This window comes from Trichoderma reesei, assembly GCF_000167675.1.
Source record: "Trichoderma reesei QM6a unplaced genomic scaffold TRIREscaffold_2, whole genome shotgun sequence".
In the NCBI taxonomy this organism is placed as follows: Eukaryota; Fungi; Ascomycota; class Sordariomycetes; order Hypocreales; family Hypocreaceae; genus Trichoderma; species Trichoderma reesei.
This window is the reverse complement of record NW_006711149.1, coordinates 1,772,198-1,789,815: the sequence shown is the minus strand read 5'-3', so window position 1 is coordinate 1,789,815 and position 17,618 is coordinate 1,772,198. Positions and strand designations below refer to the sequence as shown.

Genomic DNA, 17,618 nt, shown 5'->3' with positions numbered 1-17,618 from the left:
GTGGTGGTATTGAAAGCTGAAGCTACTAGGTGAGGTAGAGGCTTTTGCTGCAAATCGGCTATTCATGGGAGCCGGGTTGAGGACATTTCTGAGTCTGAGAGTGACCTGTTTTAAGGTTGTCCGTTGAAATTGCTCGCCTGTTGAAGCTGTGAAGAAGATTAAGGACGTACACTGTCAATGTATCAGCTCGAGAGGCTACTTCGTGCTGTGGTCTCGACATGAGCATTGTGGCATCTTGATAGCAGGGGATATCATGATCTAGAGAGATGGGCATACTTGGAGCCTGGCGTGTTGGAAAGCGACGAACGAGGGCTGACGTCTATGTACGGGTCATGTCTTTGGGTGATGAGGAAGGGATGAGAATGGAGTTGCGTCTACAGGGTATCTATGCAGGTACGAGGTGGTGAAGGAATTGAAGCTTGCCAGGGCTGAAGAGGTGCTTGGGGGAAACAAGGCTAGATTGCTGCACTTGGTATGATAGGACATGGCTGTGATGAATCTTTACTGACTCCTGACTCTATTCTGTAAGTTGTCTTTTATGGATTCCGCCTGCGTGGTCTTTCTCTACCTTGCTATGAGGTAAGGTGTAGTTGTTCGGTGGCTTATCACCAGTTTGAAGTTGGAGCTACTTGTCCACCATTGACCGTCTTGCAGGTGCTTAAACTACCCCTATATTCCCATGGCAAACTTGCTCAAGAAGAGATATGTCAGTTGAAGCTGCCATCATTCAATTTGCCATCGTTTAAGCTGACATTACCTTATGTTTGAGGCCAATTCACACTGATTCCGTCCCTGAACACGTTTAACAGGTACAGAAAGACACACCAGCACTACAGTGCGCCTACAAGTACCCGCTAACGCCCAAACGCAGGCATCTCCCCCACAGCCCCTCCGTGACGCAGCATCCGGAAGCTCCAGCCTCAACACCCAAGAGCTCCAGCCTCTCTCTCTCTCTCTCTCTACTCTCCCATCTTCGCTCTCCGCCAACTCGTCCGCCCAAGACGCCTCACCTCTCCTCACCTCCTCGATAGCACGCCCCTCCTCCGCCCCCCGAAATCAGAGACATAACCCCCCTCTACTACACGAGACACGACCCGACCAAGAGACACAGACACAAAACCGCCCAGCATGTCCATCATCCAGCACCACACCGCCGCCTCCCTCAGCGACGCCTGGCGCACCGTCAACATCGACATCCTGACCGAGGACTCGAGCGTCAACTTTGACACGTCGACGCTGCGCCCGCCGCAGCCCGAGATCGCCGAGGCCGACGTCCGCGCGCTGGCCTCGCAGGTGCGGCAGCTGCTGAGGGGGGGCGACGCCGAGGGCGCGCTGAGGAGCTGTCTCGAGACGCCCGTGTATAACGGGACGGATGCTGCAAAGGTGTGCACCCTCTCTGGAAGAAACTTGTCCATTATTCACTCCCCCCTTTGGCTTATTCATATTGCTGGGGACGACGCGGTCGGATTTGGCATTGACCGGGGACGATTGGGCTGACGTTTGGGTTTCTGTTGGTGCAATAGGAGGCGCATTTGCAGACTATCATCGAGGTCCTGCAGTCCATCAAGGCGAGCGACATGACGCCCCTGCTCAGGGGAATCTACGCGGCCCCCGGCGGAAGCGAGCTCCTCGACGTCCTCATGAAGTACATGTGAGTCTTGTCTTTACCACCACCACCGCCACAACAACGACGACAACGACATAACCCCCCCTCCCCCACCTTTTCGAAAACGAAGAGAACACCAACTGATGGGAGCTTGTGTGCGCCCCTCCAGCTACAAGGGAATGGCCAGCGGAGTGCCCGCCGCCGCAGGACTCAAGTCCCCCGCCAAGATGACGCCCCAGTCCACCGGCTTCAGCCAGATCGGCTCACGGCCCGGCGTGTCCAACGAGCCCGCGTCGGCCGCCATGAGCGTGCTGCTGAGCTGGCATGAGAAGCTGGTGGAGGTTGCCGGGCTGGGATGCATTGGCCGGACGATGACGGACTGGCGGAGGGTATGAATGGGTGTTTATATAGGTAAATAGGGGGGGTGAAGTATGCGGAGGAAGCGATGTATAGAAACGGGGGCCGTTGGAGTTTGCTTTACTCTTTTCACAATGACACAATTACTTATTACATGTACATGGCTATCCAATGGCCGGTCAATGTCTCATTTGACCTGTGCAAAAGAGTGTACGATTTCCGCCGTTTATACAATGCTGTACCGCTGATACATATTCTCGTCTTATTTATTCTCCAATATATCCTTGAGACTCGTCTGCCCGCTTCCTCTAGCCAGCGGCTTCGGCTGGTTCTCTCCCTCACGCCAGCCAATCATGTATATGATCCTGAATGTAGCGGGAATCGATCCGTCCGGATTGCCGTGCAAGGCCCGGTAGATGGCGTCGCCGGCAACCAGCACGTCCCTCCGGATCGGCCCCATCTCGCGGTTCAAGATGGCATTGCTCTCGCCCATGGCCTGCAGGTCCTGCATCAGGGCAAACATGTCGGGGTAGTCGACAATGATGTCGTCGACGTCGACCGTCAGCATCTTGAAGCCGGCCTTCTGCAGCAGGCCGCCCACGTCACGCACGTCGGCCAGCGGCGACACGTGGGGGGACATGCCGCCTCTGCGCTCGAGCTCCGCCAGCTGCAGCGACGTGCGCAGCTCGAACAGGGTGTCGCCGCCGAGCATGGCGCCGATGAAGGGGCTGTCCGGCTTGAGGATGTTGTTGATCTGGGCCAGCACGCCGGGGAGGTCGTTGATCCAGTGCAGGCTGAGGGAGCTCAGCACGAGGTCGAACGACTCGGGCTCGAAGGCGATTGTCTCCTCGTCGTCGACCACCTGGCGGGTCATGTTGAGCTTGGCGTTGAAGTCGTGATCGGCATCGCGGTAGAGCCTCGTCTCGGAGGAGTCGGTTGCGATGAGCTCGCCGATGCGGGACGCCAGCGGTGGTGACGTGGGAGTGTTTGGGTCGGGATCGGGATTGTCGCGCGTCAGGGCCTTTGCGACGTTGCAGGAATTTGCGCCGAGGTCGAGAGCCTTGGGGAAGTGCCGATTGATGTCCTGTCAAGCATTCAATCGTGAGAAATGAGCTTCTGGTATATTGGGAGGGAGGGGGGGGGGAGCTGATTGATGACGTACCAACAGCCTCTCCGTGAGCCGCACGGCCACCTCGTCCTTGAGATAGTCCGCCTGGCGGCTCTCGTCAGCATTGGAAGCTGCGCGCTCCTTCTGAAGCCATTTTGTCCGTCGATTGAACACTTGGAATCGAGTCGACCCGGAGGCGACCGCATAGCCGCGGCGAGGGGCAGCTGTGAGTGCGAACTGGGAGCTCTTGCGAGGGGCCGGCCTTGCAAGGCTGCTTGCCCAGCTCACGATGGAAGACGAGCGCGCACACGTGGACATGACATGCTCGGGCTCATCTGCAGGAGCGAGTTGGTTTGTTCACGCCGGGACAATGACGCCAGCCACGAGCATCATTGCATGTAGGTATGTAAGAAAAAGCAGAATGGAAGCGATCTCGTAGTGATGTCGATCAGTAAAAATGTCCATCCGGAGTTCCATTGGCAATCAAAGCAATCTCTTAGAGGGCTTCGGGGTGCACGGGCCACCCGCCACAGGGCACAAGGCACCTGCTGCAGCCGCTGGCAGTTGCAGACTTAGCGGGTACGGCCGCTGTGGCCGCTATAGAGGCTGCAGCCATGACCTGCAATTGGAGCATTTGATGGACTTCCTGGCAGCTCCTCCGAGCCGCCCGCGAGACGCGACTCTCGACCTCGCAAATCACGACCCAACGGCGGCTTCACGCATCGGCTGGACGCTGTTTCGCTCCTTTTGGGCGCACCCGGCTGTGGAATCCTGCTGTGACGGCCTCTGACCGTGCATCTAATCGGTCTCTTGACTCCTCTTTTTTTGCAGCCTCCCTTTGCCCCGTGACGACCGCCAGCGCCTTATCGAACAAGACGGACGGATTACATATCCAGTCCTGAAGCCTCGCGAGCGGCCTCGACTGTCGCCGCATAGCCCAGACCTACGCAGACGAGCCCGCCCGACTATGCGATTTCCCCGATAAGGCGACTACTGTTTGGCTTTGCCTACGTTTGAGGATCGAAAATCACTTGCGGCAGCTTGCCCTGCGACTCATTCCCACCCCCCATCGATTGACGAGCTCACATAACGGGAGGCCCGACGAAATAGGGGGGGCGCCGGCTAGACCACCGAGGAAGCAAACCCACGACCCAGACAGCCCGCGATGTCGTCGTCCGGATCAGGCTGGATCGGCCGCTCCAGCAGCAACAATGCCAACATGCGCGGCCTGGTGCAGTTCATCGCCGACCTGCGCAACGCGCGCGCCCGCGAGCTGGAGGAGAAGCGCATCAACAAGGAGCTGGCCAACATCCGCCAAAAGTTCAAGGACGGCAACCTCAGCGGCTACCACAAGAAGAAATACGTCTGCAAGCTGCTCTACATCTACATCCTGGGGTGGAATGTCGACTTTGGCCATCTCGAGGCCGTCAACCTCATCTCCGCCAGCAAGTACTCGGAGAAGCAGATTGGCTACCTGGCCATGACGCTGTTCCTGCACGAGAAGCACGAGCTGCTGCACCTCGTCGTCAACAGCATCCGCAAGGACCTGCTCGACCACAACGAGCTCTTTAACTGCCTGGCCCTGCATGCCATTGCCAATGTCGGAGGCCGCGAGATGGGAGAGGCTCTGAGCGGAGAGGTGCACCGCCTGCTCATCTCGCCGTACGTTCACAACAACTTACCCCATTCCTTACCCTACCCGAGCTGAAGTGCAATCAAGAACCGCGTACTAATTCGCCATGATGATCCAGGACCTCCAAATCATTCGTCAAGAAAAAGGCCGCCCTCACCTTGCTGCGCCTGTACCGAAAGCACCGGGACATTGTCCAGCCCCAGTGGGCCGAGCGCATCATCCATCTCATGGACGACGACGACCTGGGCGTTGCGCTGTCCGTCACCTCTCTCGTCATGACGCTGGCTCAGGATGACCTGGAGCAGTACAAGGGCGCATATGCCAAGGCGGCCGCGAAGCTCAAGCGCATCCTCATTGACGGCGAGTATACCACCGACTACCTGTACTACAAGGTCCCGTGCCCTTGGCTGCAGGTCAAGCTTCTGCGGCTGCTGCAATACTTTCCCCCTTCAGGTGCGTGAAGAAGAGCTGGTCTCTTAACAAATAACCTCAATACGCCACAATGCTGATTGCTGTTATAGAGGATACGCACGTGCGCGAGCTCATCCGAGAGTCTCTGCAAAAGATTCTCAACCTCGCCATGGAGTCGAGCAAGAACGTGCAGCAGAACAACGCCCAAAATGCGGTGCTCTTTGAGGCCATCAACCTCATCATCCACCTTGACACGGAGCAGGACCTGATGAAGCAGATTTCGTCTCGCCTCGGCCGCTTCATCCAGAGCAGGGAGACCAACGTTCGATACCTGGGCCTCGAGGCCATGACCCATCTGGCCGCAAGATCCGAAAACCTCATCCCGATTAAGCAGCACCAGGACATCATCCTCAGCTCTCTCAAGGACCGTGACATTAGCGTTCGCCGAAAGGGTCTCGATCTCCTCTACAGCATGTGCGACTCCTCGAATGCGCAGGTCGTGGTGGGCGAGCTTCTGCACTTTTTGCAGAACGCAGACTTTGCCATTCGTGAGGAAATGGTTCTTAAGATTGCCATCCTTACGGAAAAGTATGCCACCGACGTGCAGTGGTACGTCGACATCTCCTTGCGGCTGATTGCCATGGCCGGCGACCATGTCAGCGACGAGGTGTGGCAGCGAGTGATTCAGATTGTCACCAACAACGAGGAGCTCCAGGTCTACGCTGCCCAGACTGCCCTTCAGCACATCAGGGCCGACATCTGCCACGAGACGCTGGTCAAGATTGGCGCCTACATCCTCGGCGAGTTTGGCCATCTCATTGCGGACCAGCAGCGGTGCAGCCCTATTGAGCAGTTCCTAGCGCTCCAGAAGAAGCTGTCGGGATGCTCGTCGAGCACGCGCGCCATGATCCTTTCCTGCTTCATCAAATTCGTCAACCTGTTCCCCGAGATCAAGCCGCAGCTCGTCCACGTCTTCCAGGTCTACAGCCACACCCTGGACTCTGAACTGCAGCAGAGAGCCTGCGAGTACCTGACCTTGGCGACGATGCCGACGGATGACCTGCTGCGGACAATGTGCGACGAAATGCCACCCTTCCCCGAGCGAGAATCGGCCCTGCTGTCTCGCCTGCACCAAAAGCATGCCGGCACGAGCGATCGGAGGACGTGGGTTGTCGGCGGCAAGTCTGCCAACACGGAGGCGGAGCTCAACATGGCCAAGCCTGGTGGTTTGAAGAGGACCTTTAGTTCTGCTGTTCCGCTCAACGGAAACAAGGCCAACGGTGCCAACGGAGCTCACACAAACGGCGCCTCTGACCTTGCAGGTCTGGACTTGAGCTCGTCAGGGACCGACCAAAAGCCGACAAAGGCACCAAACCTCGCCAGCGCGGCGCATCTGTCACCTGGGTGGGAGAAGGGCTTCAACAGGCTCTTGCTCAAGGCCGAGGGAGTCTTGTACGAAGATGCGCAGTTGCAGATTGGTGTCCGGTCCGAGTATCGCGGCCAGATGGCCTGCCTCATTGCGTATTTCCGCAACAAGAATCCCGGAACCATCACATCCTTTACCACGACGCTGGACCTGGACGAGAGCGAAAAGGGCAAGCTCTCCTGGGACGTCAAGGGTCTTCCGGAGAGCACGCTCGGCCAGGGGTCGCAGACACAGCAGGTCATCATGTTTGAGGCCAAGAAGGTGTTTGAGAAGAGCCCGACGATGCGCGTCAGCTACCTGGCCGGTGCGCTGCAGGCGCTCACGCTGAAGCTGCCTGTCACCATCCACAAGTTCATGGACCCGGCCGAGCTTTCGGCCGAGGACTTTTTCAAGCGGTGGAAGCAGATTGGCGGCGGCACCCGAGAGGCACAGGGAATCTTTGGCCTCACCGGCGGCAAGACCGGCGCCAGGGAACTCAACGAAAAGTTTGTGCTGTCGACGGTCGAGGGCTTCCGATGGCGTGTCCTCGACATGGTTGATCCCAATCCTAAGAACGTTGTCGGCGCCAGCGTGCTTCACACCTCGGAGGGCGGCAAGTTTGGCTGCCTGATGCGACTGGAGCCCAATTATGCTACTCAGGTGAGTTTCCTTTTTTTTTTTTTTTTTTTTTTTTTTTTTTTTTTTTTTTTGCCTCCTGTTGCTTCACATATCAACCCATACTGGGATCCTATCCACATGATGTTTTGCAAAATCAAAGTATTTGCTACTTCAGAACTTTCTGGTCATGAGACAAATTTATCCACCTTTGCCCTGATCTACCGACCGCTATCGTCATGTTCGAACAAGATGGGTGTCTTTGATGAAGATGTCGCTAACGCAGTTGTCTCTAGATGATCCGACTCACGATCCGAGCCACGGACGAGTCGGTGCCACAGGTCCTCCTGAAGCTCATGCAAGATCGGCTCGCCCTCGGCGTGTCGACGCTGCCCGAGAGACACGAGCCGCCGACACGACAAGACATTTCCGACGCCTTTGGGAGTGTAATGGTTAACTAACTATGATTATTCTTATTGTTTATTCCCCCGAAACAACCACGGTTGTCTTTTTCTAACCTTATTTATCTTGGACATATGTGACACAAACTATTACACGACTGACTACTCGGACATGTCTTGGCACCGCATGGAAGCATATTGGCGTTTTATTTCGGGAGAGGAAGTATGATGGACGATGGCCAAGTGCTTTGGGCAAGGGTCCTCTTTGGTAGAGAGGCCTGATGGAAGCAGGGATGAGCCAGTGAGGACGATGGCGAGTTTATTGTTCTATGTATGTAGTTTAGTGGTTTTTGCGCCTCCTATGAAAGCGGCTGCCTTTCTTCTTTTATTTTTACCCCCTTTTTCTTTCACATCTCTGATCCCACTGGAAGTCGTGAATATACTTGATATTATGCATGGGAACTTCGGGGTTCGTCTCAGTCGTTTGTTTGGGTTGTTCTAGCCCAGTTATTTTTCTTTGTATACGTGTGTTTAAGTGCGGGTATGCTTGCTATGGCATCTCGAGCTGCATCACAAATCATATAGGCGCTTGATAATTTCTGCTACATAGTAACCCCTGGCCTGAGGTTTTCTCACTCCGTAAATAAAAAACAGATCCCTCCTCTTCTCTCACAGGTCCTACTCCTTAATCTTGGCATCCGCCTTGGCCGGCCTCTGCCCGAAAATCGTGCTTCCCACCCTCACCTCAGTACTCCCCTGCGCAATCGCGCCCTCAAAGTCCTCGCTCATGCCCATGCTCAGCTCCAGCTCACCAGGATCCAGGCCAAGCTCCTTGGCCACCAAATCCCGCTGCTGCCTCAGCGTCTCAAAGTCCTCATTCTGATTCTCCGGCGTGGTGGCCTTGCTCCTCGCAATGGCGCCAATGGTCATGAGCCCCAGGAACTTCAAGCCAGGGCACTTTTCGACAATCTCGCGACACAGGTCGACCGTCTCCTGGCCCGGCTCGCAGCCGCTCTTGGCCTCCTCGCCCGAGGTGTTGACCTGGACGTGGACGCCGAGCTTGGCGATTTCCGGATTGGCGGCGATGGCGGCGACGCGGGCGTTGCTGAGCAGGTGTGCCTTTTTGGACGAGTCGACGCTGGAGACGCAGAAGAGGTTGGGGATGCGGGCGAGGTGCTTGCAGTGGGTGGACTGCAGGCCGCCGATGAAGTGCCAGTTGATGGAGGACGGGAGAAGCGCTGCCTTTTGGGAGAGCTCCTGAGCGTAGTTTTCGCCAAAGTGGGTGTGGGATGAGGGGGGGTTGTGGAGGGCGAGGATGTCGTTTGCTGGCTTTAGTTTGGAGACGGCGACGAGGCGGACCTTTTTTTGATATTGCGTCAGCTTTTGATCAATTATGTTTGGAGAGGTTGGATGATATTGTCTTTGGTGATGTAGTAGAATGTTGAATGAAGAAAAGGGGATGAATTGGGTTTATATAGTGCTTACTGGTCTTCCGTGAGCCGCTGCTGCAATGGTTTGCTTGACGGCGTTGAGCTGGGATATGAGAGCTTGGGCTCTGGTGGGGTCGATGCGCATTTCTTCGGTGGTTTCGGTGCTCATTTCTACAGAGGCATGGGATTGGACGAGGGTTGATGAGATGATGAGATGAGATGAGAGAGGTTTAAGTGAAGGTTAGTGAAGGTCAGTGAGTGAGTGAGTCAATGGGTTTGAGGCTATCGAGTAAGTGAAATTGTTAGTGAGAATTGGGGATGGTGGAGATTTGATTGGATGGAAGAGCCTGGAAGGGGGATTCAATTGGGCGAATGGCAAGTCGGGTTATTGTCGGCTGTATCTTGGTGACATGTACCTTAACGTAGGTATGTCGGTAATACGGCGATGGCCTCACTCTCATTTGGGGCATTCAACTACAACACAATCTGTTCTCATAGACGACGCCATCGCAATTGGATTGTACTTTCACCCAAACCTCACCTAATATTCTCGAGTCCTCTATTGCTTCAATATCGCTACTTCTTCATTGAAACTCCCCATCATCCGCAATGGCCACCGACGTCAAGCAAGACAACACCCTCTCCTATCCGCCCAAATCCCACCACACATCAGACCCCTTCCTCCAGCCCTTCCTCAGCCCGTCCTTTGACCCAGCCGCCTACCTCAACACCAGCCTGCCCCCCCTAACCCTCAAGTCCCCCATGCCCTCCAACCACAACGCCGTCCCGCTGTCCGACCTCGCCGCGCAGGCGCAGACGCTGCTCTCGCAGCTCGACGCCCACACCACGCGGCTGTCGGACACGCTGACGCAAATCACCGACGACATCCTCCGCAGCGGCGGCAGGATGTCGTACGAGGTCGAGATGTTGAGGGGCGAGGCGCTGAGCCTGGAGGAGCTGCTGTTTGAGAAGCTGGCGGAGCAGATTGGCATGTTTGTGCCGGGGGGGCTGAACAAGGAGGGCGAGGCCAAGACTCAGCAGAGAGAGGAGGAAGGGGGGGAGAGGAAGAAGCCGAAGGAGGAGACAAAAAAGCCTGCGGACGAAGGGGGAGAAGGGTCGGAAGCAAAGACGACTGCGAAACCGGAGGGTGCAGAGGAGCCCGAGTCTATCAAGCAGCTGAGGACGCTCACGCTCGTCCGGGAGCGATTGGACTCTGTCATCAAGGTATTCGGCGACGCCATGGAGTTCAGTTTCCCACCGTCAGAAGTCTCCGTCAGCTCAGGCTTCCTGTCCGTATCCGCGCCGGAGCCAGGGTCGGATCTACAAAGCTCAGAGGAAAAGGGCCAACAGACTCTTCAGAAGCTACGGGACGAGATATCAGGTCTGCTGCACGACAAGCAAGACCCCGTTTCGGGCATTGAAAAGGCAGCCGAGCGGATCGAGCAGCTCAAGAAGCTGGCGACGGTGTGGAACGGCACGGCGGAGGAAAAGGGCCGGACAAGATTCATTGAGAGCTTGGCCAAGATGGTTGAGGACAGGCATCGCGAGCTGCTCAAGGAGCTGGATGCGAAGAAGAGTGAGGCTGCTGTCACGACGACGACGACGACGACGACGACGACGAGCCAACAAGCACGCGGTGGTGGCAGTGCTGCGAGTGCTAGGGATGGTGCTGGAGAGACGCAGCCTGCTGGGTTTGGGCTGATGAGCCAGCTGCAGAAGCTTCGCGGTGGCTTGTGAGCTCTCGACTTTGAGGGTGAGGCTTGTGAAGCCTTGAATTCTATATCGTGGCTTATGGGAGGAGTGCATACCTGCATCCATAGACAATGACCACAATCGCTCTTTCAATGTTTACAGAACTGATTCAGTATCTCTTTTGAACCGCTATTGATAGATGTACCAAGATGACTTGAATTTACCTACACAATTCAACCCTCTGCCCAAGTCACGGATCGATGTCATTCTTCCAGAAGAGCAACCCGTAATATCAAATACCTCTAGGTACCTTAGTCCTTAGAAACCTCAAGTGGAAGCATTTCAATTCCGATGACGCCGCAAAAGGCAAAAGACGCCAAATCGCTTCCACATCGGGCATAGCGCCCATTAGACGTGCGCCGGCTCTTGTGTCCCTTTTTTTTTTTCTGACTGGCACCGGCAATGCCCAGTACAGAGTACTTGCGCCCGCAGCAGTTGAGATGACGAGATTAGATGTACTCAAGACTTACGGCGGCACTTTTCTGGACACGGAGCCAATCACTGACTCCGTTTGCAAGCATCCAGATCGGGCGGGCGGTGAAGCTGCTCAGATTGGGTCATGCATTGCAGGTGCCTTTTTTGCTGCCTTTTCTGCTCTCTTGGGAGGGCTGATTTGGCTGCCGGAAAAGAGCAAACAGGTAAGATGTACCTACTAGTAGCTGAGAAGAGCAGGGCAGAGTGGCAGAATGATGACGAAGGAGTGCGAGGGCACGGGCATGGAACCAGTGACCAAATCATGCAGCAGTCGCACGCAGACGAGGGATGTACCTACATAGTTAGGAGGTACTTGTTGCGCCTTGGCAGAAAGAGGAAGAGCCGCTACAGGTGAAGTTCAAGGCTTCGACAAGTTGAGGAGAATGAGCCTCACCTTTTTCTGCATGTGCAATACAATTGAGAGGGGGAAAAAAACGAATATTGCCTCTATTGTCTCTATCGGCTCTAGACTTGTCCAGTAGCCCGTCCATGGCCGCAGAGCTTCACCCCCATTCGCAGCTGAGTTCAAGGTGAGGTGAAGCCAAAGTGAGCAGAAGAATTAGGCGGCAGAAAACAACGAGCCCACACACCACTCACTAATACGACCCCCCCGGACTTACATACCTTACCTTAGTTCTACATAAAGCATCTAGACGCAAGACCCTAGCCAGCCCTCTGCTCCAAAAACCTCCAGACGCAACACCGCAAAGCGACGGATCCTGCTGCTCTTGGTGCAATCTTTCTGCTTCTGCTGCTGGCGGTTTTTGACTCTGCTGCTCGTTTTCCTGCTGTGAGCATCTCAGAATTACCGCCGTCTTGCTGCTCGTCACAGCGCCTGGTCTCTCTTGTTACGACACCGAAAATCAAAGCTCTTAGCCGACGACGACCCGTTTCCACCTCTCTCAGACTTCTTTGTCTCTCTCTGTCTCTCTCCCTCCCTCCCTGATACACACTTCTCTCTCGACACCTGAAATCACCGTCTCTACCTCGTCACCTCTGCATCCCGCACAATGGAGGCGAGCGAGGGAATCGCCTCCGCCGTGGGCGTCAAGATGGACCGCCCTTCGCCAGCCCCAGCCCCGGCCTCGCAATCCAAGCGTGACCGCAAGCGCCAGGTCCTCGTCGAGCGCCTGTCCACCATGTCCGACAAGATGCAGCGCGACCGGGACCTGACGTACCGCGACCAGCTGTCCAAGATCCAGTACGAGGTCGGCCTCGTCCAGCGCTTCGACCCCTACGCCGTCAACGCCCTCGAAAAGGCCGACGAGCTGCTGCGCGAGTACAGGCAGGCCCAGGGGCCGCCGGTGCTGGCCGAAGGCGCCCGCAGCCTCGTCGACATGGCGGGCATCCGCTTCCCCGAGTTCATGGACGAGGTCGAGGATCTCATTGAGGTCCGCGACTTTCAGCTGGTGCAGTCCAAGGTGAGCAGAAACAGTGATACGGCCCACGTGCAGCTTGCCCCAGGGTTGGGAGAGTGAAGAGGGAGCAACACCACTCTTTCTCTTTGCAGCCAGCCCGCCATGCCGCAGCTCTTTTCCTCCCCTGCTTCTTCACGGCCTCTCTCTCTCTCTCTCTCTACTCTATCTTGCTTGCACCACGCCACGGCACACCAATGCTAATCTTTTTTACCATCTCCAACAGAACGAGTACGAACGCAAGGTCCAGGAATACAAAAACACGCACGCGTACAAGGTCGAGACGGCCAAGCGGGAGCACCGAGCCCTGACGGAGACGCTCCGCGACCGGCTCATCAACAGCCTCACACAGAAGAAGAACCGGCTCAACCGCGAAAAGGAAGTGCTCGAGATCAACGACTCGAGCGCCCTGCTGCTCAACCCCAGCCAGTTCAGCCTCACCAACCCCGCCAGCCCCGGCGGCGCCCACGGCAAGCGGGCGACTCGCCTGCGCAAGGATGCCGAGGAGCTCCAGGTCTTCGCCGACGGCAAGAAGCGCAAGCGCAACCCGGGCGAGGACGACGGCTCGCCGGCGCCGTCGCGACGGGCCCTCGATCCCAACAGCACCACGCCCCTGTGGCAGTCGGAAAAGGCCCGCGCCGCCGCCAAGCAGAACGGCCCCGTGTACAGCATCGACAAGCTCTTCACGGAAAAGGAGCTGTCGCTGCACTACAACTCGGCCGCCCTGGCCGCCCACCAGTACGTCCTGCGCAACCGCGTCAACGGCAGCGAGTCGCGCGACGGCAGCACCCCGAGCAACCCCGAGAGCAACGACGCCGACAAGGACGACGCCGAGTCGCAGCCGCCGTCGGCCGCGCCCATGATGGAGCGCCAGGTCTCGCACGCCACCCGCAGCACCCGGGGCGGCGCCAGCCAAAACTTCCTCGACGACAAGATCCTGGGCATCGAGGGCATCGCCAACTTTGAGCTGCCCGCCAACCTGGACCTGATGCACGCCCAGGAGCCGCCCAAGATGCCGCCCCCGGTGCCCCAGCAGTACCTCAAGCCGTACCCGCGGTCCTCGGACCAGAACTTCCCCGTGCCGCTGTCGCAAGACGACATCTCGTCCGACCTGTCCGTCATGAGCTTCTTCAAGCAGTACGACCAGACCCACAAGCCCGGCGCCCACCTGGATGCGCCCAGCGGCCTGCGCAAGGTCCTCGAGGCCGTCGCCGTGCCGTACCACCAGAGCCGCTACGTTGCCTTTACCAGCGCCGCCCGCGAGGACCCCGAGCACCTCCGCGACGTCCTCGGCATCCCCCTGAGCAACCTGCGCGACCAGTCCAGCCCCGTCGCGATGAGCCGGCAGAACAGCGGGCAGGGCGGCGTCCCCATGAGCCGCCAGGGCACCACCGGCAGCGCCCGCGGCAAGGGTCGCCGAGGCTGAAAAGCATGCACTTCTCTGGATCTTATCGGTCGCTTAAAGTTGCATAAACCTGCATGTTACTGTCTTCTCGCAGAGGCGATAAAAAAACACCAAAAGTCACTTTTTTTAAATGGCACACGGAAACGGAATCGGGAAATGAACGACTAACAGAATATGTGCATTTCACGGCATGGCGAGGCGACGGCTGGCGTCTGGGGATTTTCTCTATTTACTTTATACCTCGATACTACTACTATATCCCGTCTCTTAAGGGAAAGGGAGGGGAGGGCGCAGCTCACTCCCCGACCCTCTGCGGTTTCCCTCTTGCAACACACCCTCACAGTTACGAGGGCTTTCAGTTCCTTGTTGAGGAACATCAAGGCCCCCCCTGTTTGTTCTTATGTTGTTTCAGCTACTTTCTGGTTCTCTGCGGCTTGCTAGTCCCTTGGGGTTCGAAAGAGGATGATATCCGAGATTTTTGTTTCTTTATTGTTTTCATAGTCTATTTCAAGGCTCCTCGTTACGTACACAGTGCTTCGCGATGCTTGTCATGTCTCTTTTACTCTATGTGTTTCTCCCTTTCCGTATGGCAGCAAGGGGATGGGCAAGGGTCAGTTCTGTGGCCTGCTGTTTCTATACAATGATGCTTAGACCACTTGGCGATTGGTTAAAGTACGGCCTGTCCTTAAGTTTTCCTCCTTATTTTATCTTCTTTTTACTCTTTCTTCTCCTTGTTGTCGATTGGTTTGTTCTTGTTTTGCCTGTGTTTCAATGGGTGAAACTGATTCGCGGCCGATGGCAAAACACTCAAGCATGAGGGTAGTCTTGGTGGAACTCAGAAACCCGAATAAAGCAGAATGAACATCTGTTATTATAGACTCGCAGTCTCTCAGCTTGTATGTGCAACGCTATTATGTCCAAGCAAACCATTCAAATTGGAAAACCATCTACATGCAAGCCCCAAAGCTCTTCTCCCAGCCAATAAATCCTCTCTAGTTGCCAAACACCAAAGCCCTCACCTCAATGCTCTCCCTCCCCTCAGCATCCTCCCTCGTCCTAGGATCCTTAAACGCAGTATGCGGCACCCTGCCCCCAATCTTGGACCCGGGCTTGAGCGACTCGCTATCAAAGCACTCAATCAAGAGCCTCTCGTCCCCCGTCATGCCGCTCGCGTAATACCACTTCTGGCCAGGGTTATAGTTGATGGCGGCCGTCTCGCCGATGTACCCATCCGAGTAGCGGTGCGAAATGGGAATCACGTCCTTGTCCTCGAGGGTAGACGTCGACGCCACGGCGAGCGGGTTCGCCTCCACGGGGTTCTTGTTGAGCGTGCGCCAGACGTTGACGATGCGGTAGCGCTTGTTCCGCAGGAGGTCGTCCGCCTCGTCGGGAAAGTATCGCCGCACGCGCTTCTCGACAGAGGCGGCCGTCTGGTCAATGTGCACGCGCAGGACGGGGCTCCGCGGGGCATCCGGGCTCGACCGCCGAATGGTGTGGTCAAAGATGTAGATCTTGTCGGCGCCGGGAATCTGCTGCAGGAGCAGCTGCTCGACCTCGGGGTAGTAGTTCTTCTTGATGGACTCGTCGTCGACAAAGTCCCTTTCTGCGGAGGGCGGGACGTTCTGGACGAGCTGGAAGGCGTCGCGGTCGAGGGTGAAGTCGGCCTCGCGGCCGCGGATGTCGTGGATGACGACGTCGTGGAAGTCGTCGCCGTAGTTGCGGCGCGGGAGGTCCGAGGGGTGGTCGTCGCCGACGAGGTTGTAGGGCTGGGAGCCGTCGGCGGGGGCGGTGTAGTAGTTTAGGGTGGCGGTGACGTCGCCGCGGGGGACGCTGGTGATGACGGCCATGGCGGTGGTGAAGATGATACTGGTGGTGGTGATGATAGTGGTAGTGATGATGATTGTGGTGGTGGTTTGGTGTATAAGTGGTAGCTATCGTACGGTAAGGTATGTATAGGTAACGACCAGCAACAATGATGATGTCAATGCAATTGGAATGACGATGGTCCAAACGGAAGAACCAGCTTCCCATCAGGTCTTATATATATATACTACTCCCGTCACCCCCATACGCAGCTCCTCGATTTCAAATCCAACTTCCCCTCCAACGAACGTCTAGACGCTGACCATCTTCGCCCTTTGGCCGCAAGCACGTCACACCCGAGCTCCACCATTCGCTGGACGCCATTTGTAAGGCGTGTTGGCTTACTAAAGCGAGAATGCCGAATCTCAACTTCCTAGTCTACTTTTTTTTTTCTTTCCTGATACGGTTTGATGATGCCACAGACACAAGTTCCCAAAGTGCCGGATTTAGCCGCTCTTCTCTTGTTTCCCGCTGGCAAGTGTCAAAGTTGTATATGTAAGCCGGCGGGGAGGACCGAAAAAAAAGAGAAAAAGGCGTGATTGGGAAAAAGATGCTGGCATGCAATGTATCGGATTCTTACCAAGTGGGCTCTGCCTCGGGATCTGGTTGGAAGATGCCGCGGGAAGCTTTCGATTAGTATTAGTATTGGGAGCTGTTGAACTGTTCTTTTTTTTTACTAGACCGTAAATCCAGATTTGATGGGAAGGGTCCAGATCTTGGTTGTTTGTAATTGCTGGAAGGTCTCTGCAGCTGGAAGAAGCTGATGGGGGGGCCTTGTGCTGTGTCTTCCCCCACGCCATCAACGCTTCTCGTAATGTTTCTGTTCTTTTCTCGTCTTTTTGCCGACTGAAGCCGAGACGAGGTTCGTCTGGTTTTTTTTTTCCCTTCTTTTTACAGAAAGGACTATAAGAAGCTTGCACTATCAAGAGGTTTATCATCTACCAACTGCCGTGCTCTGCGTTATTAGGGTATGTATGTATGTACATGTAGGTACCTTATGTAGGTAGGCACGTATCTCGAGTACGCGATACCGTAAGCGAAATCCGAGCCGAGCTGGGCTCATCCCAGGGCTGCAGAGGCACTATCACCTACTGCCTCTGACCAGTCAGCAGCTGCTGGCGGCATCAAACGTCGTCTGGGCAAAGGTGCGTCATCGTCATGCTCGTAACCTATCGATAACAGCCAAGGTGCAGACTGTCTTCGTCTCCGTGTTTCCGTTTGAATCATGCCCATTTCTACTGTACAAGTATGTAGGTATGCAAGTCCTATTACCTGCGCACGCTCACATCCAGCATCCGCCATCATGCCGCCCCCCCCCCCAACAGCGAGACAATAATACTAGTAATAGTAACGCCGCCCCCAAACCAGACACCAGCCGAGAAAAGGAGAAAGGGCTCCTCGTTCAAGAAAATGCGCGCCCTCCCATTGGACAGCGGCGGGCGGACGGGATGTTGTGCATGGCCCTTTGCGATGATTCTCCAGTCGCCCTGCGGCCGTTGATTGGCTCACGGCAACCAGCAATGCCAAGGGGGGGGATCTTGCACGCGTCCGTCGGTCCAGCCTGAGAGGAAATTGAAAGGGCTTTTTCTTTGGCCCTTCCCACGGCCTGAAGGATGCAGATGCCAGACGACAACAAGATTGCTGCTGCACGCCGACGGTGTACACGAGATACTGGGGAGGTGGGTTTACGTGCGGTTTTGCCCGACATCCCTTGTCGATATAGACTGATGTGGGTTTAAATTA

General features: G+C 56.1%; 7 protein-coding genes across 7 annotated transcripts; 4 read left to right on the top strand and 3 right to left on the bottom strand.

Annotated features, from left to right (window-relative positions):
* Positions 1-1,128: 1,128 nt before the first annotated feature.
* On the top strand, positions 1,129-2,001 carry TRIREDRAFT_2439 (ARP2/3 complex protein; the record flags this gene model as incomplete). Its single annotated transcript, XM_006961897.1, has 3 exons — positions 1,129-1,383; positions 1,524-1,651; positions 1,776-2,001. 3 exons carry the CDS (start codon positions 1,129-1,131, stop codon positions 1,999-2,001), a joined length of 609 nt encoding a protein of 202 aa, XP_006961959.1.
* Positions 2,002-2,225: 224 nt separating this feature from the next.
* On the bottom strand, positions 2,226-3,389 carry TRIREDRAFT_55205 (uncharacterized protein; the record flags this gene model as incomplete). The annotated part of the gene is made up of 2 exons (XM_006962168.1): positions 2,226-3,047; positions 3,126-3,389. The coding sequence occupies 2 exons, from the start codon at positions 3,387-3,389 to the stop codon at positions 2,226-2,228; spliced, it is 1,086 nt and encodes a 361-aa protein (XP_006962230.1).
* An 847-nt stretch (positions 3,390-4,236) lies between these two features.
* Positions 4,237-7,596, top strand: TRIREDRAFT_55318 (adaptor protein complex alpha-adaptin subunit; the record flags this gene model as incomplete). The annotated part of the gene is made up of 4 exons (XM_006962382.1): positions 4,237-4,733; positions 4,823-5,157; positions 5,226-7,180; positions 7,432-7,596. 4 exons carry the CDS (start codon positions 4,237-4,239, stop codon positions 7,594-7,596), a joined length of 2,952 nt encoding a protein of 983 aa, XP_006962444.1.
* A 618-nt stretch (positions 7,597-8,214) lies between these two features.
* TRIREDRAFT_103951 (uncharacterized protein) lies at positions 8,215-9,111 on the bottom strand (the record flags this gene model as incomplete). Its single annotated transcript, XM_006962167.1, has 2 exons — positions 8,215-8,895; positions 9,022-9,111. The coding sequence occupies 2 exons, from the start codon at positions 9,109-9,111 to the stop codon at positions 8,215-8,217; spliced, it is 771 nt and encodes a 256-aa protein (XP_006962229.1).
* A 464-nt stretch (positions 9,112-9,575) lies between these two features.
* Positions 9,576-10,703, top strand: TRIREDRAFT_55226 (uncharacterized protein; the record flags this gene model as incomplete). The annotated part of the gene is made up of 1 exon (XM_006962381.1): positions 9,576-10,703. One exon carries the CDS (start codon positions 9,576-9,578, stop codon positions 10,701-10,703), a length of 1,128 nt encoding a protein of 375 aa, XP_006962443.1.
* Positions 10,704-12,244: 1,541 nt separating this feature from the next.
* TRIREDRAFT_103949 (uncharacterized protein) lies at positions 12,245-14,033 on the top strand (the record flags this gene model as incomplete). The annotated part of the gene is made up of 2 exons (XM_006962380.1): positions 12,245-12,613; positions 12,834-14,033. The coding sequence occupies 2 exons, from the start codon at positions 12,245-12,247 to the stop codon at positions 14,031-14,033; spliced, it is 1,569 nt and encodes a 522-aa protein (XP_006962442.1).
* Positions 14,034-15,004: 971 nt separating this feature from the next.
* Positions 15,005-15,859, bottom strand: TRIREDRAFT_2433 (uncharacterized protein; the record flags this gene model as incomplete). Its single annotated transcript, XM_006961896.1, has 1 exon — positions 15,005-15,859. The coding sequence occupies one exon, from the start codon at positions 15,857-15,859 to the stop codon at positions 15,005-15,007; it is 855 nt and encodes a 284-aa protein (XP_006961958.1).
* Positions 15,860-17,618: the final 1,759 nt, after the last annotated feature.